This window comes from Echiichthys vipera (assembly GCF_963691815.1).
Source record: "Echiichthys vipera genome assembly, chromosome: 22".
NCBI classification, from domain to species: Eukaryota; Metazoa; Chordata; class Actinopteri; order Perciformes; family Trachinidae; genus Echiichthys; species Echiichthys vipera.
Genome location: NC_139847.1, coordinates 6,271,536 through 6,296,897, shown reverse-complemented (window position 1 = coordinate 6,296,897; position 25,362 = coordinate 6,271,536). Strand labels below are relative to the sequence as shown.

General features: G+C 43.3%; 1 protein-coding gene across 3 annotated transcripts; it reads right to left on the bottom strand.

The window, feature by feature from the left end:
• Nucleotides 1–1,501: 1,501 nt before the first annotated feature.
• On the bottom strand, nt 1,502–25,059 carry arhgef11 (Rho guanine nucleotide exchange factor (GEF) 11). Of its 3 annotated transcripts, none has more exons than XM_083937454.1 (41): nt 23,564–25,059; nt 21,047–21,138; nt 20,833–20,937; nt 19,994–20,043; nt 19,838–19,895; nt 19,499–19,698; nt 19,325–19,396; nt 19,125–19,232; nt 18,813–18,861; nt 18,036–18,073; nt 17,804–17,896; nt 17,514–17,582; nt 17,264–17,368; nt 16,987–17,085; nt 16,547–16,589; nt 16,344–16,440; nt 16,052–16,174; nt 15,424–15,447; nt 15,127–15,253; nt 14,304–14,397; nt 13,815–13,844; nt 13,512–13,641; nt 12,550–12,756; nt 12,292–12,339; nt 11,913–12,061; nt 11,634–11,774; nt 10,988–11,064; nt 10,735–10,860; nt 9,351–9,468; nt 9,113–9,261; nt 8,917–8,992; nt 8,645–8,827; nt 8,481–8,562; nt 8,307–8,387; nt 7,736–7,791; nt 7,475–7,609; nt 7,124–7,360; nt 6,662–6,772; nt 6,220–6,527; nt 5,279–5,411; nt 1,502–5,185 (listed from the first exon to the last, which is right to left on the bottom strand). In XM_083937454.1, exons 1-41 carry the CDS (start codon nt 23,596–23,598, stop codon nt 5,136–5,138), a joined length of 4,308 nt encoding a protein of 1,435 aa, XP_083793580.1. In that variant the 5' UTR covers nt 23,599–25,059; the 3' UTR covers nt 1,502–5,135. The 3 variants fall into 3 exon arrangements, with proteins under 3 accessions (XP_083793580.1, XP_083793581.1, XP_083793582.1); XM_083937455.1 differs by having other exon boundaries at nt 21,053–21,138; XM_083937456.1 differs by lacking the exon at nt 6,662–6,772.
• Between the last annotated feature and the right edge of the window lie 303 nt (nt 25,060–25,362).

Here is a 25,362-nt window from a genome sequence, read left to right as displayed (position 1 = left end):
GAGCGGCTCCGCGCCGACCATCCAGCGCGGCTGTGACACACGCCCGCGCACATACACACACACACACACACACACACACACGCACACACACACACACACACGCGCGCGGTCAAGTCACAAAGAGTGCTTTCACAGCTTCTGGTGATGATTTTCAAAATAAAACATGTTGGCGGAGGAGCCCCGCTGAGCTGAGCGGCTGACACACACACACACACACACACACACACACACACACACACACACACGCGCGCGCGCGGTCAAGCCAGAAAGAGTGCATTCACAGCTTCTGGTGATGATTTTCAAAATAAAACATATTTACAGTGGAACCAAAACGCCTCAAAAACCATAAAGAAACACTAGTCTGCTCTCGTGCTCACTCACCCTCATAACTCACTACTAATGTTGCACTAAAATGACAAATTAAATTCTTTAGTTTCTAATATTTTTCAGCTGAGGCAGACAAATATAAGAAGTGTTTTTCTTCTTATCTGCACCTTTCCATTCCTGTAAATGTTTAAATGTATTGTAGTTGTGAATTGAATTGATCATTGGGTGTAACAGTGTAATGAATAGTTATTTTCATGAAAGGAACAAATAAATACAAACACAAAAACACCCTTGAATGTTGTATTAAACTATTATTATTATTACACAATTATTGTGTTAAACCTTTGAATTAAGAGCTGATCCCACAACAGGCAATGGGACATTTAAAGGTTTTAACCAACGCCTGAATTCAGTTGTTTGAAAGCATTTGCAACATTTTCTCCTCATCTCACTTTGGAAATGAGTTTTTAAGCTTTGACATAAAGCTTAAGAATGTGTCATTTACGGTTCACTAAAGTGTCTATACTTTGATTCATTTCAACACCATGTGTTTAAGATTGTATACGATGTGCATATTTGATAGTGTTGAAGCTAAAAAACAAATACATTTTGTTTTACAAGAGCTAAAAAAAAGGAAAAAATGTCCTTTAAATTGCTGTGATATGGGATGAAATATCTTTTTCATACTAGTATTAGAAGAAGAAGAATTACTTTATTAATCCCGCAAGAGGATATTCAATGTTTTTGTATTGTTTTGTATCAGTTGAAAATTCTGGTTTTGTGATAATTTTACACATTTAAGGGAACGTGACAGATCTGAACATGTCATTTACGGTTTACTAAAGTGTCTATACTTTGATTCATTTCAACACCATGTGTTTAAGATGATAGGATGTGCATATTTGATAGTGTTGAAGCTAAAAAACGAATACATTTTGTTTTACAAGAGCTAAAAAAAAGGAAAAAATGTCCTTTAAATTGCTGTGATATGGGATGAAATATCTTTTTTTAATACTAGTTTTGTATCAAAGTTTAAAATTCTGGTTTTGTGACAGACTTGGCATCATTTTAAAACACTTTAATAAAAAAAAATATAAAATTAAGCGAGGATAATTCAGCCCAAATTCAAAGTTCAATAACACAAAATGCGCTGTAGCCATTTTTCTTTGTCCAGTTTCTTTTTAATCTCACAAAACACACGAATCTGAGACACGGGCTCTTCTTCCTTCTGTGCAGCTAAACAATCGCACCGATTTTTAAAAAACATGGGAGAAGAAAATAATTTATACATCCTTTTTTCTTTTTTTTCAAATCATATCTACAAAAATAAAAATCAAACACGAGGACTAAGGCTTTACAGGAAAAGAATGAACATATATATATAAAACAAGTGATCGCTCTATATTACATGAGTGAACAAGATTTTTTTTTTTTTTTAAAAAGACACAAAATAAAAAGACAGTGAGATGAAAGTTAAAGACGCGTGTATTCGTACAGTAGTTTGCACCGTGCAGGGAAGTTCGTTTGTGCAACTTTAAGGAAAGAAAAAAAGGAATTATAGCTTTTTTTGTGTGTGTTTTACAGCCGGTTAGGGCCACGACGCTGGCGTCGACGTACAAGATAAATGTATGTAAAAGAAGAAATCACGGAAGATACGAAGAAACTGAAGTGTAGAGGTAGAAATTGGAGATGGGAAATGCTGTTAGAGGTGGAGGAGAGAGGAGGAAAGAAGAGGAAAGAGACTCTTGACTCGGATTCAACCGGCTCAGACCATCTGGTTCATTTTGGTGCCAAATTACGGACAACGCATGTTATCTGTGCGATGACTTCCGTGTCCATAATTTGGCACGGAGATGTGTGAAAGCAAAAAGGACTCTTCTTTTCACCCCCGTCTGGTCCGACATGCTTGAAAATCAGCCGCCAAAAATGTAGAAACACAATTAAAACTGTTCCCTTCAACACCTCCGAAGACATATTTCACTTTGGTGGAACGTTTTGACATTTTAGCACAAAATATCCTCCGGTTCTTACGATCAGTAGCTTTTATTTTAAGTTTTTTTTTAAAATCCAGGTTTCACACTGAATGGTTCCTTCAGTGTGTGTTGGCTAAAGAGTGAAAACCTTCCACCGGGCAGTGAAATATCCTTTTAATAGAAGAATCCAGCCGGGTACCCAGTTTGGTGGGTAAGCGTGTAAATAAACTTGGCTCCTGCTTTTGTTCAGTTCGGTGCCGTATTGTCAGTTTTGCTGAGTAACTCACTAAAGTGCTCCTCAGTTAGTATTTGAAACCAGCTCAAATAAAAAAATCCAGTCCAGTGTGATTCTGCCCCAGCTTGATGAGAAAAAAACAACAAAAAACAAACAAACTGGTACACGTGTAACGGTTTAAATACAACTTTTCCTGTCTAGTGTGTATTAGAGTTAGTTCAAGATAGAAGAAAAGCACTTGGCTTTAGTGTCAGTCTCTGCTGGTTACACGTGCCTCAACGAAGGCGTACGCAAACTTTCTTTAAGGACGTAAACTTTCTCCCACGTATGATCCAACAATAATGAAAAAAGGAACAGTTGGGACGTTATTCGCTTTCTTTCAGAGTGTTAGAGGAGATCGATTCCAATCTTGTGTCTGCGCGTTAAAGGTAAACTCCACTAGCAAAACGATCCTCAGTCACTCACCGAGCGTCGCGTCGAACGCTCGATGAAAACTCCACGGTGAAAAGAAAAACGTTTGACGTCAAAACATGCGTCAACAAACTCTCACACAACCCGCGCAGTATTATCCAAGTCTTGTTTATCCAGTCGAATGCTCAGTACTTCGCAAACACGTTCTTCACCTGAATATTTATGTGGAAGTGTTTTAAATAATACATGCACGAGTTGTTTTGATATTGTTTGTTGTTAGACGCGGCCTTCCTTCAATTCATCGACTTTTTTTTCCAGTTGTTGGACTCTTCGTTCACCGTAGAGGCAAAAAAACGTTTTCCTCACGGATTCGACGCAACACTTGGTGAGTAACTGACATACAAATGATCGTTTTGTGGGTAAAGTATTAAGTACGGAGCTTAATCCAGCAGCTGATTAGCTTAGCTTAGCGTAACAAACTGGAAACAAATGGAAGCAGCTAGCTCGGCCCTGTCTTGAGGTCATCCAACTAGCACCAAAACACCAACGCGATAAGTTCCTGCAGAGTGTCCCATTTCCAGTCTTTATGCTAAGCTAAGACTAGCTAGCACATTTACCATGCAGGTATGAAAGTGGTATTACCAAAACTATTCCTTCAAATGAATTTTTGCTTCATGTAACTGTGCTGCAGTCACAGAACAGCTGCGTTGAGTTTTTGTTTCCATTTCTCCAAATAAATACAAGTTGTTCCGTGTCTCTCGCTGCAAAGCGCGGTGCTCTCATGGCTTTGGATGTGGGCTACGTGGCTATAAACACTATGTATGGTAGGACTGCTGGATGGGAGGATGGGAGAATGCTGGTTCACATTATTCACAGTGGTATTTACACACACACATACACACACACTGGAGAGAGGGCTCGAGGATGCACGGTCAAATCTGTAGAAAGTGTAGACCGGCAATGTGAGCGGCGATATTTGGCAGCAATTTGATTGAGCGACACACAGGTTTGCAGTAAAAATTCAAGTTTCTAAGTTTGAATCTGTGGTTGTGCTCTTTCCTCACGCTCGTCGTCAACATTGCCCGTCTTGAACTTTCGCAAACCTCCCAAACGTCAAACGACTTTACATGATCCGAACAGCTGCGTGAATCCACTGAGCTTTGTTTATTTGATCCCTGTACAGCCTCTGAAGCAGCGCGGAAAAATAAAACCTGCCAGCATTTCAGTAGTAAACAGCGCAGTAGTGTTTCCAGAAAACAAAGAGAACACTCAACGTGAACTGTGTGATGATCGCTATGTCGCACCGATGGTCCCGAACGGCCATCTTGTCGCTTCAGAGAAGACTTAAGGATGTGTCGGTGTGGCTGCGGCTGTTCCCGACACAGTTTCTCCCGCAGTGTGGCGATATGAACGTCTTGACATGAATGAAACGGTTAAATGATGTGTGTGACAGTTCCTTACCCAGTGCAAATAACCTGAATTACATAGACACAGTCCTTCGGCCGTGGTGGCAGGTGAACTCAGTGTAAAACAACCAGTGGAGGTGGAGGGGAGGCCATCTTGGCTCAAACGTCGGCCCCGAAATAAAGCCGGCTGGCATCTCCGGTCCCTGCTCCGTCCACTGCAGAAGACGTACGTGACAGAGGGATGCATTGTGGGTAAAGTGCAGGGGTGATGGGTCCCTCGGATTTTTTTCCTTTAAATTAACATTTCAACACTTTTCTGCTCCGTTCCTTCGACCGGCTCTTTTTAAAGCGAGACATACAAACTCCTTTTCCTTCACAAGTATCCAACGTGGACGTTTTTTCGCCACTTTCACTTCTTCCATCTTTTTCCTTTTCTCTTCAACTTGTCTTCTGCCCTTTCTTTTGTGTTCCTTCATACTCTTTCGCTCACTCCGTCCTGGAGTCCCCTCGTGCTCTGGTAGAAGTCGGAGGCTGCGCTGACCTCAGGGATCCTGGTGAATCCGGCCAGCTTCCTGGTATCCCGGGGCGACGGGAAACAAAAGAAGCGAACAAACGACAACAGCTACGGTCCCTCCTGGGCTCTGTTCCATCTGCTAGTGCATGCAGGGACGAGGGGGAGGCGGGGGCTGAGGTGGCCAAGTCTGAAAGTGGGTACGTATGGGTGCGTCCGTATACCGACAATCACGATGGAGAGACTCAAAGTAAATCCACTCCGCAGCGGCGTCAGAATCCGGTCGACTGAATCTTGGGCTCCGCGGGGCTGCCCTCTTTGCCTGGTTGGGTTCAAATAAAGAAAGGTATTCAGTGAAACATCGTCAGCCATTTTTCTGTGAAGGTTTTACGTTGCAAATTCAGTTCCTCCTCACCGTCTCCTGAGCCGCGGTCCAGAGACGGTGTTCTAGAGACGGTCGCTGATTGACACTGCTGGTCCTCCGACTCCTGATTGACGACTGGCTCTCTGAGGGTTTTCAACAGCTTGTGATGGGACTTCTCTATTTCCTGTAAAGGGATGAAGATGCAGAACGTAATGGAAGTAGGACATGAATGTGACTATGCTAGCCTGTGAGAGATAAAGATTGAGGGAACAAACTTCTGTGAACAATCATAAGAATATTCTGCTGCTTCGGAAATGTTTGACCCAGTTTGTTGCGTGTTTGTCGGGAGGCCAGATGATATATGCTGCGTTCATTACAGTCGCCTCCAGGGCTGCAGTGTTAGCTCTCCTTCCCTGAAAGCTGATCTGTGCCGTCGGCTATATTTAAAACATTCAAATAAATAATAGAGTGGCTGGTGATTAGAAGCCGCGGTGGAAACACTTTGGGGAACAGAATGGGGAAGAGTTTTAAGTCTCGTAAGAGAAAGAATGTGTTTGTTTACACAAAGGTTAATACACTACAATTTGAAGTCTGTTTGAAAACTGTGTCACCTCTTTCTCCTACTACACCTTTTCCCAAAGTCAAATTTAAGCACTTTTCAAGCATTTTAAGGTGCATTTCCAAGCTTTTCCAGCACATTACAGCTGAATAAGTCATATATTTATATACAGAACATACAGCATCTACAGTATACCTTAAAGTATACAGTAAAATTAGATTTATTTATATTCTTTTTATTTATGGCACAATTTCATTACTTTAACTAATTATTAAGGTTTTATGACTTACATAACCTTTTAGCTAAAGTACAGATTTTAGGGATATGAAGCATTTGAAGCATCTCCGATAAATGACATCGCAAAGTGCAAAAGTACCGAAGCAGGCACTGACGGAGCGTTTTTCTAATGCAGAGTTCAAAAACACAAACTCACCTTCAGCTGCCGTAACTTGCTCATCAACCCCTCGATCGTGTGGAAAATCTCATCCACATTTTTGATCACGTGGCTCTGGTGCCCGGCCTGCGATTGGCCCGTCTCCTCTTCCTGTTCGTGTTGCACGGCCTCTGATTGGTCTGGCTCTGGACCCTGGGTGGGCATTTCCTCCTCTGGCTCTGTCTGTGGTGGTATCTCTTCCTCCGGAGGCTGAGGGAAGTGGCTGGCGGTCGGGGTGGGAGGGTCGTTGAGGTCATCGGTGACGCTCTCTCCCTGCTCTGTTGGCAATACCAGGTAGAAAGTGTTCCCTGTGGCACAAAGTGTGCTGTGAGTCATTTCTTGTAGATTATATTTTTTTTATCTGGATGAATATTACACATGAACAAATTAATGCTTTTCTGATAAAAAAACTACAGCACTCGACCGATTCAGTCATCATTACCCTGAGCAGTGGCCTCGCCTCTTGGCTTGGATGATTGGTCGGAGGGGAGGGTGACATCGGCACTCATGTCATCAGGGACAGAAGAAGAAGAAGAAGGACCCGCAACCACAGCTATTGTACAGATGACAGACGTGTGACCGAGAAAAGCGTGTGTGGAATGAAAGATGAGGGAAGAAGAGTGTGTTGTGAATAGCAAGCGGAAAAAAAGATGAAGAGCGTAAGACACAAAATAATAAATCACCAAGTGCAGAGAGGACATGCAGAGGAAGGCAGCCATTAAAGATTTTATATTAAAAAAATAAAGAAAACAGAGAGTAGTCAGCTGAATTACTGTCAGTTCATTCAACACCAAATATTCAAGAGAACAACAGTGATTCATCTTGGAATAAAGGTTTCAAACGAACTCAGAGTGAAGACTTAGAGATAATTAATGAAAAACTTTTCTCCGTCTTATTCATTTACCTTTCCGAACGATCTGAACGCTGCTAGGTTGCTCCCCGTCTGAGGCCGTGACTCCGTCGGGCTCGTCCTCCCATTCGTTGGTGCTGAAGTTGAGGACAGTCTCCAGGGACTCCGGCCGCTGTCTTTCGGAGAACGAGCTCCTTTCGTTGGCCGTCTCGTTGGTGGGCGTGTCGTCTGAATGGTGGCTCCAACCGTCCTCTTCCAAATCTCGCAATATAAGCTGCCTTAGTGTTTCAACTGTAGAGAGAGAGAGAGAGAGAAAAAATAAGGTTCTAAAATTCCTCAAGGTCGATCACTGGCTGATTACTAAAAAGCTATTTATGATGTAGGTGTGTTTTGATTTCTTCTCACCGTCTTGTAAAGCGGCCTCTGCCACACAGACTGGTTTTCTGGCTCCTGATTGGTCCGTAGGTGTGTCTTCTGAGAGAACAATGTCGTCGTTGGAATGAGTCTCCATGGAGTCCGACTGCTCCGTTATGGAGTTGTCTGGAAGATTACATTTAAAAACAACTTCATCACAGCCTGTTTTGTGATTAACTCAAAGATCAAATGATTTTGTTTCCTAAATATTTGCAGTTTACATGATGGAAGCTGAGTATAATGTGTTATTACCTGCATAGACACTGCTGCTGGTTGATACCGGGGACGCACTGCGTAGACTGGGGGAGCTGTAGAAAAAAGAAACGACACACACTTAGCATATGCAAGGTGATGAAAAACCAATGTAGAAAAGAAGAAGAGAAGTAAATGAAAACACATCTATTTATCTTCGTTTTCTACTGCAGACAGTGACACCTCAGGAAAGGCTGGACTGTCAGTTAATCACCATTGCTCCTTCGATCCGGCACACTTTGCAGGGCTGCTATTTAAATTTAAAAAATCTGTGTCGAGTGAATACAAAAACTTGCATTGATAGTAGCTTGGCTATAAAAAAAATGGTGGGAATGCAATGTCACGTGTCTAGTAATGGCTAAGCTCGCTTGAAGCTTTGACTGAGGGGGCACCAAAAAAGGACAAGGTATTATCCACAACGTCGGGCAAGCATCAGAGGTCAAGCAGGGGGAAGAGGGTGGGACTTGGGAGGGAATCGCTGTGAGACATGCAAGAACGGTAAGAATTGCTTTAAGTAACTTTCTTAAGGAGCTCTCCTTGGATTTATTGTTCACAGATAAGATTTACTCACGATAAACGCATGGATCCGTGATTGATCAGGGGTGATGATCCGCCAGATGATGAGATGGTCTTTTCAAGTAAATCTTTCCAGCTAAAAGAAAAACAACAAAAAAGTGTCTGGATGATGAAGAAGAGCGTGGATAAGCGCTGCAATCCTTCCTGTCAGTTGAACAAAAGCACTTACGTGTTTTTCTCCGACGCCGTCCCAGCCACCAGCTCATAGATCTGCCTCTCTGTGGTGCTGATGACATAAAGGGCTTTGTTGTCTGGAGAGAAATCAAAAGATTCGATCAGCATAAAAGCAGGAGAGCACATTTTGTTTAAAGCTTGGTGTGCCCACGGCCTTACCTGTAGCTACAGAGCGAACCAGCAGAGAGTCCAGCTTCACCAGAGGGCTGAAGGAGGTCTTGCTGTCTCCGCTGCCTCCTCCACCTCCGCCCAGCCAGCGGGACGGATATCTCAGCTGCAGCCGGTCGTCTGGACCCCTCTGTAGGAGGACCAGGCAGTCCGACAGCAGCAGCGCTTGAATCTCTGATGAGAGGGACACACAGAGACGTGTGAAACCAAACTGATGAGACTGTTTGTATCAATGCAGAACGCGACCACACAGATGTACTGACCTATCTGCTTATCTTTGCTGACTTTCCACGTGAGAGGACCTTCGTGAATCATTCTCTTGGTGGTGAGGTCCAGACTCTGCGAGAAGAGTAAACAAAACACAATTAGTTATAAAAAAAAAGGAGGAAAGCCTTCATCACAGTATGAATGAGAAAGAAATTTAAAAAACAGGTTAAGAAGCATAAATGATTTGACTACCCTAAAGAGAGGGGCAGCGTCCAGCCTGCGTTGGTATTGGCTGAGGCGTTGCCGTTGTTCCGTTTCCCCGACAACCTCGTTGACGGTCTGCAGTATCCCTCGGCAACAAGCCTGGGCGCGTTGAAGTGAGGGAAGGTCCAACGAACCGGCTAAAAGCAAAACAAGAATATCCGTCTTAAAAAAAATACTTTTTTTCATTTGCTGTTATTATTACACCACACGTGTTTTGATTCCTCACCGTCTGTGTGTTTGATGATGTTGTCCAGCAGCAGGGGATACTTGGTGAGTCTCTGCATCTCTGACACCAGCAAGTCTTTGAGCTGCAGCCTCCGGCAGTGAGGACTCGCTTCACACTCCTGAACAAATGTCAAACACGTGAGCACGTAAAGACCGGGATAGATGTTAGTCAAAAAAGGATCAGTGGAGAAACGGTTATATTTTTTATGGTGAATCATAGATTCTCCAGAACCCTCCATCTGATCTACTTTACACTTGGAAGTGACGTCTTTTGTGTCAAAGGTGGTGGACGAGTTCGATAATAATAAAACTTAGAAGAAAACCGGACCTGTGCTGCATTCATGTGGTGTCAGAAAAATCAGTCTTAAGCCCAGTTAAGACTGTGATTCACAACGCGACGAAACCGTTTTAGAACACTGCAGAAAGTTGCAGCTGTGTGAATGACCTGTCTCGTCTGGACTCAAACCGGCTGATTTTGTCGCCTGCGATCCAGTGTGTCAAATAGTCAACAGCTGGTTTTAGAACGGAAGACACGTCACCTGTTGCAACAGCCAATTAAGTCTTAGCATAGTCCTCTGGTCAAGTCACTTACAAACTGTCAGCTGGTTGAAAAGACAGTTCTGGACGGAGGCTCGACGAGTGTGTGCGTGTGTGTGTGAGAGAGAGAGAGAGGGAAAATGAGACAGAGCGAAAGAGAGAGGGTCGAGCGAGCAATACAATGAATAAGGCGAGCGAATGCCGTAATCCAGAACGAAGCAGTGAATCAGGGAAATAAAACGACAACTAGAAATGCAGCTGTAGCAAATATCTCACCGTCTCTGTCTTCACTTATATTTTATAATGCTACACATATATCCAGCTACAAAAAAAGACCGAAAAGTCAGAGGTTTAAAAGGAAGTACACAGAGGTGTTTCTATGGAGATGTTACACCGTCTCGCCTCGGCTCACTGGTGTGAACGGGCAGAACGTTGCAGACCTGCATGTTGCAGGTTGTTGCAAGTTTCATCTTGGTGCGAATCCTTGGTCTAAACTGGACTTTACAATACCAACGTGGGACAAAAATCATCATTCATAAATACTGGAAACAGCTATTGAAGTGTTGTTTAAATGCTCAGAGCAATAAAATACAACATATCATCTTTGAAGCATGTGTTTTGTTTCCACATTACAACTCAAAGCTTAACAGTCCAGACGACACAAACACAGCTACAACTACTCTTATAGCAGTACTCATATTATTAATGATAATAGTAGAATTATAATAATCATCTTGGCAAAACTAGAAAACATTCCTAATCATACAGAAATAACCATAACCGTCTTCTTTGAGTGAAATGCTCACAGAAGCATACGTGTTGAGGCAGGCGTGGAAGTGTGTGTGTACCTGGATAATGTGAGCGAAGCGAGGGTCTTTACGCTGTTTGTTCTTGATTAGCTCCACAGCCTGAGACTGCTGGCTGCACAGCTGCGACGCTTGTTCCTGAAACTCGTCTCCAGCTGCGCATTCAAACTGGAAATACACACGAACACACGCGCCTCTGTTAAACATACTAAATACACCGCGCACAAACATTACTGGAGAAATGAGAAGATGAAGAAAGGCGGATGGAACTGAGGGCGATGATTATTTCACTCACCCTGGCCAGCATAACGTCCCCGATGTCCTGAACGATGAGAGTCTCTCTTCGCTTCTTCATCGCCTCGCACAGACTTGCTGCGAAGAACAGATACAGAAGCCAAATTAACAGGGATATTAAAAGAACCCGACGTGGAAGGTTGTTAGTTACATCTTTTCAAATTAAACCAATTAAATAACCTTTAAATGGAGTTTAGTATGGCAATAATATCATACCATATACTTCCATGCTGGCTCTTAATTAAAGCCCAGAATACATATTGACTCAAGAAAGCTGCAGGCTGAGATTACACTCAACAGTCAGTATTTGCTTCACTTATTTACATATTTACCTAGCAACATGCAGCCCTGAATACATGTTGACTCAAAGTACAACTCACTTTATTGTGCAAACAGAAGAAGCAGAGAGCAGCGACACTCTTACACACAGAAAACACCCACGATTTTCCTCATATTCAAATGCTTACTCTTCTTAAAGCTGTTTATGATTTGAAAATAGATTGAAAAGCTCCTGATTATGCAAACAAGAGCAAATAAATCCACAGACAAAACATTATACGTGCGCCTGTAATTATAATGAAGTACACAGAATGTGCGTGCAGTCAAATGAGTGCTGGATTTGTAATTTTTCGCTTTCGCACACTGACCGTGGAGTTCGTAAACCTGGGGCAGGTTGGGGAAGATGCAAGCCAGCTCGTCAGTGTTCAGCACAGACCTCATCTTCTGGAAAAAGACCTGGTCCAGGACCCTCAAGGTCCGCATGTGTGACGCCTCGGTGGTGAACAGCTCTGATGACGACGTGGAGAGAGGTGGAAAAATAGAGAGGTTGATCAACATCATGATCGCTGCGTGTCAAAGAATTGATAATGAAACTAACAATCGTATGAAAATGTTTGCCGGGAACAAGTGTTGAATTTATCTGGTACCGTATATGACGGCCTGTCTTTCCACCTCCCTCGGACTGAGCGTGGCGAGGAGCTGAGGAGGAACTGTGTCCTGCCAGTTCTGACCGTCGCACACCTCCTCCTCCAGCGCCGCAGCGTCGGGCAGCAGGGCCAACGGTGAGTCCACACTCCTTCATGGTCACACATATGAACACAGGTGGGGGAGATGGACCGACGTGATGGACAAACAAACAGACACATTTTTATACAAGCGTTATGGGGACAAAATGAGAGATAATGAAAGCTTCTTGTGAACCAAGCCATTTCATGTGGGAAAGAAGTCAGCCATCTTTATTTCTAATTTCCTGCCAGAAAATGACTGAAATCTCTGATCATCTACGGGGATGACATCGAAACTCACCTGCGTCTAGACCGAGGGGTGTATGGGGGTGTAGGGTTCTCTAGAGACCTGAGTTTGAGAGAGAGTGGAGAGAGAGATGGCATGAGGTGAAATCCTACACTTCCTGGGGTTAATGTCCGGGGTGTTTGAGATAAAAGAGGCGAGCTTTGATTCTTGAAGCTTATGTAATTATATCAATTTAAAAGCATCCATGTCTGTATCTTAATTTCATCTGTAGAAATGGGAGATTCCAATAGTCAACATGAAAACAATCTTTACCGTGCAGAGCTGCTGGACGCGGATGATGACGTGCTGTGCTGCAGGAGCCTGAGGCCAGGCCCCTCCCTCTCCTCCCCGCAGTCCTCCATGTCCACGTCACTACGAGAGCGGGGGACCGATTCCGTCCCCGAGACCACGCCCCGCCGGCGGCCTTCTCCCTGAGCCTTCAATGACTCGCTGCGTGCCAGACGCACTGAGACCGTGGGGCTGCAAGAGAGAGAGCGTAAAGAATGCATATAGTTTTTTAACTAAATCAGCAAGTATCAAACACTTTGAATAAGGTGCTGTACCACCCATATAAGATGATAGTCAACATATGCTCCTTCAGGTGACGATGTAGTTTAAAAGAATATAGGGATAGTTTGGAATGGAGTGGGGTTGTATGAGGGACTTATCCAGTAACACGCTCGCAGTTTGGAGAAGCAGACACGAAATCTAAGCAATGTACTGTTGTGGACGGGGGCGACATCAAAACCTATTTTAGCCACCTTAAAATAAAATGCTTTCACCGCTTTACCTTGTCAGCAGATGCCCTTGAGGATGAGGAACTGAAGCTATTATCTAAGCGCTCGTCAAAGCCACCAGACTCCATTGACATTGACAGAAACATTAATTTTGCCTGACAGAACGCAGGAGTTGCTGGTCTACCGCTGCATCGATCGGTTAGTTTGTTTGCGTTATTGTGTTACTTTGGTATTTCAAAGGGTTCAATCTTGGATTCCAGTTTTTGTCAATGCAAGGAGTCTGGTGGATTTGACGAGAGCAACGTACGGCTTCTGCTCCTTCTATGTAAACTCAAACAGGGCTTTCTGATGGAAAGGGAAACGATGAAATTCTTCCAAATATAGTGTACACTTAAACTGATATTATACACTATATACACTGACTAATGGATAAGCACATAATACAACCTCCCTTCAAAAGCATCTGAACGATCCCTTTAAGTGGCACTTCAGAGCTACCTTTCCATGCTGTCTTCTCCCAGGCTGCTGGTGGAGAGCCTCTGGGGGTCGGCAGCGTCCCCTCCCTCCTCTCCCGTCTCTGTGTGATTCTCAAACTGCTGAATGATGTTCCTCACACTGCCGGGACGGACTGCACACACACATATTACTTTAATTTTTACAGGATGGTAAAGTAGTCCACATAAAAGGGTCAATGTGTATAAAATGAATAAATACATTCCACAAAGAATAACTAATTTGTGAAAAAGCAGAATGAAAGGTCAAAGGGTTAAAAACAAAAGTGAAATAATATAAAAGATATACCTTCGGTGGGTGACAACGGGACATGGAATGCTACGAAACCAAAATGAACCAAAAAGAAAACAATGAAATCAGAACAAGACGCAATGATAATTCCATAAACCAATAAATAAACCTGCAAAAACAATAACAGGGCAAACAGAGGACGGGAATAAATCAATATTGTCTGACAAATACGAGTGAGAGCATCACACGTTTGTGTTAGCACGCCTCTAATGTGGTGTGACAGTGTACCAATACTGTCAGCTGATAATGACTTTTCACAGACGGACTAATACCAGCGTGATGATGAGACGAAACATCTCACATTATGGTCTGTGTATGTTAGGCATTTACATTATTTACTGTAAAGGTCCTAATATACTTTACTGGTTCTATGCATGCGTGCGTGTGCGTGTGCGTGTGCGTGTCTGTGTGTGTGTGTGTGTGTGTGTGTGTGTGTGTGTCTCTGTGTGTGTGTGTGTGTGTGTGTATGTGTGTGTGTGTATTTACTTGACTGGGATGTGGACCGGGGTTTGCCGATGTACTTCAGGATGGGATTTCTCTTTTTATCCTCTCCATCTTTCTCTTTCTTGGTGCCACTCAGCTGTGGAGAGAGGATCCGTAAAGTCCTGTTATATAATCTACATATATACATGACTCTTGTTCATCTTCTATTCTTTTTGCAACATAAAAAAGTCCGCTCTGCGTAGTTTTTTTTCCGCATTTGCAAAAAATGTGTTGCTCGTTGCTCTTATCGCCAATTTTAGCGTCAGACCACAGACGTGGTGTGCAGGGGCATTAATGTAGCATTTCCACTGCATGGTGTGGCACGACTTGACTACCTGCGTTTGGGTTTTGCATTAGCAAAAGTTGCGAATAGTACCTGGTACTTTTTTTGGTAGCCAGACGGTTGAGGATCCAAGTGAGCTGAACTGATACTAGAAGGTGGAGTTAAAACGCTGCAGGTCACTGATTGGTCAGAGAGAACCGCAACCGCATCCTACACAAACCCGCCATTTTGAATTTATGGCAGCTTACAAAACTACAATTTACAAACTGCGGACAACGCCCCTGATAAAAGGTTCATCACTATGCTGATCGTGGAAAACTTATTAGAGAAAAGCGCCTGGTACCAAAAGTGACTTGAGTAGAGCCGAACCATGCAGTGGAAATGAGGCAGAAAGTTTTCTATTCCTGCATATTAAGAAAAAGGAAAACAGATGCCTACATTTTGAATGATACACAGCATTTTTAGATGTGTGGTCTCAACGTAACAGTAGACAACATTATTATTGTCGTAATCATTTCCAACATCTCTCCCTTCCGTCCTTACCTTCTTCGTCTTTAAGAAAGCGAGCCACTTCTCCTTCTCTGTGCTCAGCCCAGGGAAGACCTTGGAGTCTCTCAGCTTGATACCAGAGTGACGCAGGTACAGGTGCACGGCCGACGCAAGAGGAGAACTGAGGGAGGCGGGGCGGATCGGGAGACAGGACAAACATGGAAACAAGAGGAGAGTAGCCCACACGGGAAAACAAACAAAGAAAAGATGTTAAGAAAGAAAGAAGCAAATCGCTCAGACCGATTGCAGTTAAATTAAATTCCGCTCGGATGGACAAGGCGCTTTGTTTACCTTCTGTCCTCTTCGTGCTTTGATCTGGAGCGGGGACAGAAAGAGAGACATAAAGAGGCTGTTAACTCGCCCCGCAACAAATAACAGACTTTCAAAGAGATATGCAGTGTAGTTCCTCAGAGTTAAATCCAGTTCATTCAGGTGCAAACACAGGTGGAAGAATCAGAGTGTAGCGCAGCAGTCATGTGATGGGAATCGGCCCGTGTGTGCATAAAGTCAAAGGAGGAAATGTCACGTGGTTTTCCAGGCTCTGCCGCTGTGGTAACGACCTTTTTTATGATAGCTTGGGTGAGCTCTTCCTATCACTTTGTCATAACTGTTTTATTGGAGCCTAGACATCTGACCCTGTTGCTAGGAAACAGTCTGAGTGTGTGGAGATTAACATTCACTTCCTGGTTACAGTATGTATCCTTAGTTAACGGGTGGATTTAGACCCAGAAATCAGTTTTGCTTTATCTTTTGGCACTAAAATAAAATATACATATTAATAAATTGCAAAAGAAAAACAACCCGAGGTTTTCTAGAGTGACATCAGTGAAATAAAGATTAGTCAACTTTTCCGGAAAATGAACCGTCGCCCTCGCCATGACCCTGCGAAGCAACAGCAGCATTTGAGTGACAGACTCACAGTATTTCCCAGAGGGCGGTGACCTGTCTGTCCACCACCTGTCTCTCCTTCGCCGGGTCTCCGTCCAGCTGCAGCAGGTCTCCTTCTCCGAACAGAGAGCCGAGGCCCATCATCTGCTTGTTCCTATGAAACATAAGCTCGTCAGGTTAATATGAGCTCGGAAATCATGTGTGGCCTCTTTGTCCACGTCCCCACATTAAACTGGTCCCGTCCGAATAGGGATTAAGACATAGGCCCAGGTTGAAAAATACCCTAGTGTCTCTTTAAATACTCCCAGTCTTGAGTAATGTACCTGTAGTCCTGTATCTGGTCTTGGATGTCCGGAAGCACTAGCTGCTGCAGCTCGGACAGAGGTCCTCTGATGTCCTCCTGAGCATGAAGTCGACTTTCTGAAGGGACCGTAAACACAAGGTGATGTCAGCGGGGACACTTACAAGTGTCGTGTGACTTAGAATGCAAATCAAATCGAGCTCAACCTTCTTTTAGTCCTCTTACCTATATCTGCCAGATACTCCTCTCGTACTTTGATTTTCAGGGGCTACAAGGAAGAAAAATAGAAAAGGCATTTTTTTTTCACGTTTATATTTTTTCATTTTTTTCGGTAAGGCAAGTTTATTTGGAAACACACAAAATGACAGATAAAAAATCATCAAAAGTTCAATATATTTACTCAAAAAACACAACATCCATGGACATTTCCAGTGTTTGAATTACAACCAAATTCACTACGACTTGTCAACTTTACAAATTCCTCTAGTTCGATTGATTGATGGTTATTAGTTCAAAGTCTGTGAACCTCGACGGCCAATCAAAACGATAAGGTTCTACGGCCAAAGATGTCGCTTTTATTTATAAAGCGGTTGATTGTATCCACATTTTGGTGCCACTTTCAGATCCTGAATCCAAGTAGAAAACAAACACATGTTGGTACATACTGCATCTGGGTCGAGGAAATGGGAGCAGATCTGCGGTGCAAGTGCGCGGGCGTCTTTAGTGCTGGAGCCCAGGTAGGCCTCCACCGACAGGTAAAACAGCTGTTGTGGACAAACGTGATCACGAATGTATGTCATCAAAAGTTAGCAGAATACATTTGAATTGCCAGCACTGAAAATAAAATATAAAACCATTGTGTTCAGTATCAGTAAATTGCTGACCATTTAAATTCATAAATTAAAAATAAATACATTCACACAACATCTAATGTGGACTGACCAGTGGGTTGGGGTCCAGAAGCTGGGTGAAGACGTATCTCATGAACACGGCCATGTGTGCCGGTCGAGACTTCAACAACTCGATGTCCTGGAATGGGCCGTCCATCTGACAGAAGGATGCAGAATACGTGAATACTCGTAAAGATGGAGGGAACAGCAAGATGCAGCAAGGGCAAAACGATGAAGGGGTAGCAAAAGAAAGACTGCTGAAAACCACATCAAGGATTAGTCACACCACGTGTCCTCCTCACCTCGTTAAATGCATAGCCGTCGTCTTCTTCGTCCTCTTCCTCGGGGCCGATGATCTGAGCCTTTCCGCCCTTTGAACACGGACACACACAGATTTCAAGAGATGGAAAGCACTCAGTCACACTTGAGGACACTTACAGCGGGCCCAAGCACATCTGCCATTTTCATTCATATACTGTGCATGCGGCAAAACGATTGGATGATGTGAAATAGGTAGGGAAGTAGGGAAAACCGTTCATAAGAAGTATTTAGTGTATTTGTGTATGTTCAGCATAACTCCAGCAGATCTCACCAAATCAGACAGGGTGTGTGTGTCGGAGTTCTGCCGTCGGTGTTGTGGGATCCTGAAGGAGGATGAGGGGGAGGAGTGGGGACTCTCAAAGGCCTGGGGAGGAGGAGGAGCAGGAGGAGGAGGAGGGAGGGAGGGAGGGAGGTCAAGGGGGACGGGATGAGTGGGACCATCACATACACAAACACACGTACAATCTCACCAGTTTACGTAAAGACAGGAGTGTGCGGCCTACCTCCATGTCTCCTTCGCTTGAGTCCATTGATAGTCGACCTGCCAAAGCACAGAGCAGTTTTAAACCCCTTATACTAGGTAGTGAATGACACCCCTGACCTTGGACAGCGTATTTCACAACAGAAGACCCATTTTAAGCCACTTTGATAAAACAACCACTACATTGTATACTATGCATTACGAGATCTCCAATTATTTGACCTATTTCTGTTTATTTTCTGCTGATATGTTGAATAGTTATAAAGGTCCCATACTGTAAAATGTGAGATTTCCATGTCTTTTTTATTATAAAGCAGCTGGGGGGGCTTTATAAATATTGTGAAAGTATCAAAAGCACTCAGTTCACAAAGAAACTGTGTCTTTAAACAAGCCGTCAGGACTTCCTGTACAGTTGTGATGTCACAACTATAACATAGAGGTAGAAAGTGACGCTACAGTGACGTTACAGTCAATCCCCGGCTGCAATAATGGTGCAGAGAAGGGAAACCCGGAAGAAATGCTGACCAATCAGAGCAGACTGGTCTCTTTCAGGGGGGGGGTCTTAAAGAGACAGGCGCTAAAACGGAGTGTTTCAGACAGAGAGCGAATACAGGTATATTCAGACAGACAGGATGGAATATTTTTTGTGTCTTTTGAACTTCAAAGCATGTAAACATGTTCCACTAGAAAACCAAAATACTAGCATGGACTTGAAAATGAGCACGATATGGGACCTTTAAACTCGGAAGTGTGCATTATTATATTTAATTAAATAGGTAAAAGATAAAGAGATAGAAACCTTCTCCTGCGATGACGTAGCTCGTGGCACATTCGGATCGCGTTCCCTCCTAGAGAAGCAGAACAAAGCATCAGTTCATTATTTCAATAATGTTATTATTAAAGCTTTTTGGGGCAGCAGAACTGGTAGTAAACACAAAACTGACAGATATTTGAATTTAAAACCCTTTACAGTGTTTACACTAAAATGTGATCGGCTTGATGGTTGCAATTATGACGAGTAAATGTATGAAAACCACTTTATCTTGAATTTAACTGAAATTATCTGGTCACGTGACCAAAAGTTACATGCATAGAGTTCAGGTCTCCTCACCAGATCTTGCTGAATCTTGACCCTGACTTGGTGAGCTCTCCTCTTGGCACTTTCAATCCGCTCCCCCAGTGACGACGACGGGTTCCTCAACTGCTCCTCCATCAGTTCCTGTAAATGAAATTAAATCAACAGTGTCACTGTGACTGATAATGTTCAAAGCACCAGGCAACAAGGCGTTGAGTAGTAGTGAGTGTGTTTACCTGCAGTTCAGCCTCTTCCTGCTCCAGCATTTTCCTGAGTATCTGAGTGGCATGTTTTTGTACTTCTGGGTCCTAAAAAAACACACATTTAGAACAGAAATTGTGAATTATTTTGATCATCCCCGATCCTACTTTTCCTCAATTTTAATCAACCTTTGCTATTGTTTCATTCACCTGTAGTGGTTTGGGTCCAGTGATTCTTTGGGATGGGGTGCTGCTGAGTCCAGAGGGCAGGGGTGGAGGTGGAGGGGGCGGGGCCTCCCCACCCTGAGACGTTCTTTGATTGGGTGTGAGGTCAGCGGAAAGGGGCTCTAAGGGCAGGGAGGTGGCTGAAGGGGGCGGCCCTTGTAGTGTCAGAGCCACATAAGTTCCAGCTATGGGACGATTAAAAATAAGTGAACCAGATAAAATCAGATTAAAAACAGAAACATACCAAACATGACACAAAAACAGGCATTGACAAAGAAAAAAAAAAGGCAAACATGGACAACAATCACTGCTTTCTAAACTCACATTTGATGAGCTTAACCACCTCCTGATGGGACATGGAGGACACCAGCGAGCCGTTCACCTGAGAGGGAGACAGACGGGAAAAAGAGCAAACTCATCAACAGCAGAGTCAGGAAGAGCCTGGCAGCTTCAGTGTCTGTGACCGAAAGAAGTAAAAACCTTTATTATGCGGTCCCCTTCTTGGACCCCGGCCTTGACTGCTGCGCCACCTGTAAAGATGATTAAAGACATTAAGTGTTAAGTTCACGTAGAGACGATTAGTAAAAAACTATGGCTAATCATTTTGATAATCGATTGTCAAAGTAATTTTTAACGCAAAATGGCTGGAATATGGAGACTTACTCTTTCGGATGAATCGATAATAAAAATAATCATTAGGTGCAGCCCTAGTTCTAACTCAAATGTCATGTGTGCTACAATAAACAAGTGATTTATCACCGCCCATGTCATCTGCGACTAATATTATATTTAAAAATACTTTTACTGATAGATTTTCTTTAATACCTTTGAGACATTTCCCCCGGTGGCTCAATAAAGATAACCTTTAAACATTAAGAACTGACTTTCAACTGTATTTGAACCCTACATCATGCATTTCTTTGTCAATAACATCCCAAAATCAGTCTGCAAATATATCAATCAATCAATCAATCAATACTTAATTTGTTAGGGACAGTGCACATTAATGAACAACGATAACAACATATCACTGTAAAAGTGCCGGATTATAGCCAAGATGCTAATTTCCCTGCTAAAAAGAATAGAAAAAATACAAATACTACTAAATAAATAAATAAAATACAAATCGAAGGGACAAGACAAACCGCACAATACATTACATACTCAGGAGGACACCAGACCCACACAGGATAAAACAATGAAATAAAAGGTCATGTGCAATATGATACAGTTGAGTCAGTGGTTGCATCCTGATGGCAGTTTGTTGGAGCGCCTGTGTGTAAAGTAACAGACTAAGCGTAAACTGAGCACTTGCTTACCTGGTCGGACGTTCTGCACTAGCTTGACTCTCTCTCCACACACGGTGAAGCCGTAGCCGAGCTGGTCCTTCTGCACGACCACACATCTCTGGACGAGACCCGTGCCTGGAAGAGGAGGACAGAAGGATGTCGATAGTGTTTGAGAGATACTGATTTATGTTAGATATAGCTAAATGGATCCAGAAACAAAAACATAAACCAGCGTCGTATTTACCCGTACTCTCAGCGGGGACTTCGACCGTCGGCTCCCTCTGCTGAGTGGCGGAGGATTTGCGCTCCGAGTCCCCGATGGTCAGGCTGCTGAGCCTGGGTTTGAGAGACGAAGGGAAGAGAGGCTCAGCGTGACACAAGACTAAACTGGGTGATTTATGAAAGTGCTCTGGGAGGGCTGGTTGCACTGGGAGGGGGAGAGGGATAAAGGAAGAGAAGGAGAATCGAGGGCCGGAGAGAAAGAGGGAAAGGAAGCTTGCAATTAAACATAGCAACCGGACAGAAGAGAGGAGAGTCAGAGGAAGAAGAGTCAAGAGAGGCCCGTAGTCAGATATGTGTAAAGGGTGAGAGATATGAGATAACGCACGAGAAGCAACAAGAAAGGGAAAACTCACCAGGCGGCGAAAGGGCTGAAAGTGAAGCATGACGGAGAAAAAGGCAGATAAAGGGAGAGAAAAAGAGAGACATTTAGCATGAAGAACAAATCCTGAAGTGAACGCATCATCACCACGCCCTTTATACCCAGAGATAAACACTGAGGGCAGCCTCGACTTCCAAGAATGTATTTATTTAAGGGTGTACCGCGCAAGGACACAGTGTAAACACTGAAGTGATTTGGTTTCATTATGAGTGGTTGGCTTAAAGAGAGGGTAGTGAAACACAGGTCTGTTGTGATTTGCGAGAGTCTGGAGATAATGAGCGACTGGTGAAGTGGTGAAGTGGTGACGTAGGGCTGGGCGACTAATGTTATTTTATTCTGAATTGATTTTTAGGCTTCCAGTGATTATTAACAAGACAATGGAGATAAAACTCTTATCACGCAACATTTGGTTTCACAGTGTTACAAATCCAGCACACGCCTTTGCTTCACTTTCACTTATTTCCATGAGTCGCTGACTGGAAATATGTAATAATAACACAGTCACCAAAATGTTTAATATATGTTACAGGTGTAGCAGTGCACTACAACATATTTGATCGGATTTGTTTTGGTCTAGTATATTTATTTTATATTTATTTTTAAATATTTCAGGTGTCTGGTTCCGGCGCTGTGTCAAGCGGCAGCCAGCAACAGTTGCTCTCTCTCTTTTCGCACTTTTTAGCTATTTTATCTAATGCTGCTACACTTTTAACCCTGTTTTCACTTATCGCTCCTTATCACTTCTTTAGTTTGTACCTATTTTATTTCAATATGCTGCTAAACTGCACGCTGCGTAATGTTGTATATTGTATAAACCTGCGCTTAACCACAATGTCTGTTGCACTCTGTCACACTTAGTTAATTGCTTGATTTATTTTATGTAAGCTTTATTTTGATTTGACTATGTTTTTATGCTTATTGTTACTCTGAACCTTTCCCATCTTTGTATTGAAACTGTTGCACAGTAATTTCCCTCGGGATAAATAAAGCTTCTTGAATCTTGAATTATGTTTTTGAATGTATATGTAATTATATGTATCTCATTTTTTTAACTTTCTTTTTTACGTTGAATAAATATTTAATATTCAAGAAAATCCACTGTTTTTTGTCAACTAATCTGGATTTCTAATATTGACCTTAATAATCATGACTATGATATAAGCCATAAACGGCCAGCATTATTGTTAAGTGAGGGAAACTAATCCACAACAAATTAGAGTTTTGAGTAATCCCTTCTGTCATTTGTTGAGGAAAAATGTTGTCTGCTTCTAGCTTCTTTAATGCGACTCGTCATATTTAGGACTTTGGGGATTTGGACTTTTTGATCAGAAGAAAAACAACAAATCTGAAGACCCCGTGCAAAAACTGCTGCAACAGCTGTACAGTCTGCAGGCGTCATTAACCCCAAAACTCTGAAGTGAGCTCTCGATGGACAGCTGCCCCACCTGAACGGGTGGGTGTTTTTCTTAGTGGCTGGCCTGCTGTCACATGACACACACACGAAAACAGTGGAACACACACACACACACACGCAGACACAGACACAGACAGATAGGAAAAAAGGTTGACAGCAGGAGAAACAGGAAAGACACACGACCAAGACAAAGATGCATCTAAGAGACGAGCACAGGAACACTGTGTGAGGCCACGCGGTGAATGTGGCGATGACTGACAGTAACAAACGGGACGGGACAACACGACAGACGAGCAACAAATAAACAAATAAAACTCAAACTCACTCTGGATAAAATGTGTGGGGATTCTACGCTAGGATTCAGAAGTGATTCTCGATAGAATAAAACGGTGATATGAGGTGATTTTGTGTTAAAGATGAATTCTCAGGCTGCACTTAGTGTCATGTGTACACTATTTTTGCCCTATTTTTCCTTGTTCCTGAGGGCTGTTTTATCACCTCCCCAGTAAACAGCCTGTTCGACTAGTTTTTCCAGAGGCCAGACTGGACTTCAGTCAGATAAACACACGACAATAGGCTGATCTGGGAGCAGTAGAGTTTTTCTGTATCCTTAACCACAGGAAGAAGAAACAGACTAGGTGTAGGAGTAGTGGTAGTAGAAGTTGTAGTGGACGTGGGGCTCATACCTGTCCAGTGTGGAGGTGGGTTGGCGGAGACTCATGTCTGCAGCCTTGTGTCACGCCTCTGCTTCCTGGGTGCGGGGGATCAACACTGTCACTGGGCCTCTTTTATCATCATCCCCATCATCATCATCACCACCATGAGTCCACACAATCAACTCTCTGTTGATCAGATCTTCAAGCTGCTGGGAAGCTGGTTCAGATCCGACACAGTGCTCCTCATGGTCCCATGCGCCCTAGTCTTGGCTCCACTTAGGGGTCGGTGGGACTTCTTCTTGTTTGTTTGTTTGTTTTTTTTAAAGAAAAAGAAAATGCTGCTAAAAGTATTAGTTGAAATCTCCTCCGGCTTCACTCGGTTACATTAGTGGTTAAAAATAAATACGAGTCAGACTGTCAGTGGCTTGATGTGGCTGCTGTAGTGGGAAAAAGGATAAAGGACAGTCTGCTTCCTCAAAGGTCATTAATCATGAATGAAGGGATATGTCTGCTTTGCTCCAGGTCAACAACTCCCATGCCTTTTAGTGTCCGTATTATAAGACCTATTTTTGGCAGGAGAAATCCAAAATAACTGCTTCAACGCCCAGATATATCCATTTTTTGGCAGCATAAATTAAAAACAACTGTTCATAGCTAAGGTCCAGGTATCAGCGCATGCGCATTAGCACGATGGGCTAACGTATTGACACCTTACAAATGAAATAAACCAACAGTTTACACGCAGCCGGACCTTTTTACACGCTTTCGACCCAAATAAGCTAAAAACACTACTTTAATGTCGCACGTTTCAAGTCATATGTATGCTTGGGTTATGTTACGTTAACATATAACACCATTCTACACACACACAACATACCGTACCTTAGTTTTTATACTTAAAAAAGTGAATTACCACCTCACTCCGACACAATTCAAAGCTAAAGTCAACCCTAGCTTGGACGTTTACGTGCTAACTGACACTGACGCGACCGTTGGCGTTGCTAAGGAACTATTAGCGAACGTTAATTAGCAGATTAGCCGGCATTAGCTCACTTCTGCCGTTGAGGCTTAATGAAATGAAAGCACCGCGCAGGAATGAGATTTAAAAGGTGCTTTCTCGATTTTAAGCAGTGTTTATCTTGTTATGTATCCAACTAGGGGGTGATAAACATTTGAAGCGGCCTGCTATATCCACCTAGCGTTAGCTCTAAACGGACGGGCCCGTTTTCAACCGCGGCATGGCGTTACTCCTCAGGCCGAGCGAAAGCGCCGTGGGTTCGGCTTTCACCTGAACCAGTGAGTCGGTCCGTTTGGAAGGTAGCGAGCTAACAAGCTATGCCTGCAAGGTCTTTTTCCTCCAAAACAAGTCACAGTGGTAAAATCCGGTCTTGCTTCTCTCTTCCTCTCGTGGTCTGCCAGAAGACGCGGAAGTTAAAGTTGCATAATATGAATTATTGCCTGTGAAAGTTCTTGAAATAATGATCTGTGCTGTGTTGTTATCCTGCTGTCTTGACTGGCTGCTGATCCACCACCATGTTCTCAAGGATCACAGCACCACAGCGCCCTCCTCGGGATGGACTGTGGTACTGCAGGCAGTTTGACCAAAAGGCTAATGGAAGGAGGCTGGGACACACGCACACACACACGCACACACACACGCACACACACACACACACACACACACACACACACACACCCATCATACACACACACACACACACACACACACACACACACACACACACACGCACACACACGCACTTTAGAACACATTTGGGCTTTCAAGAGGACACTTTAGCACGCGTTTTGGCTCCAGGGCACTTTAGCAC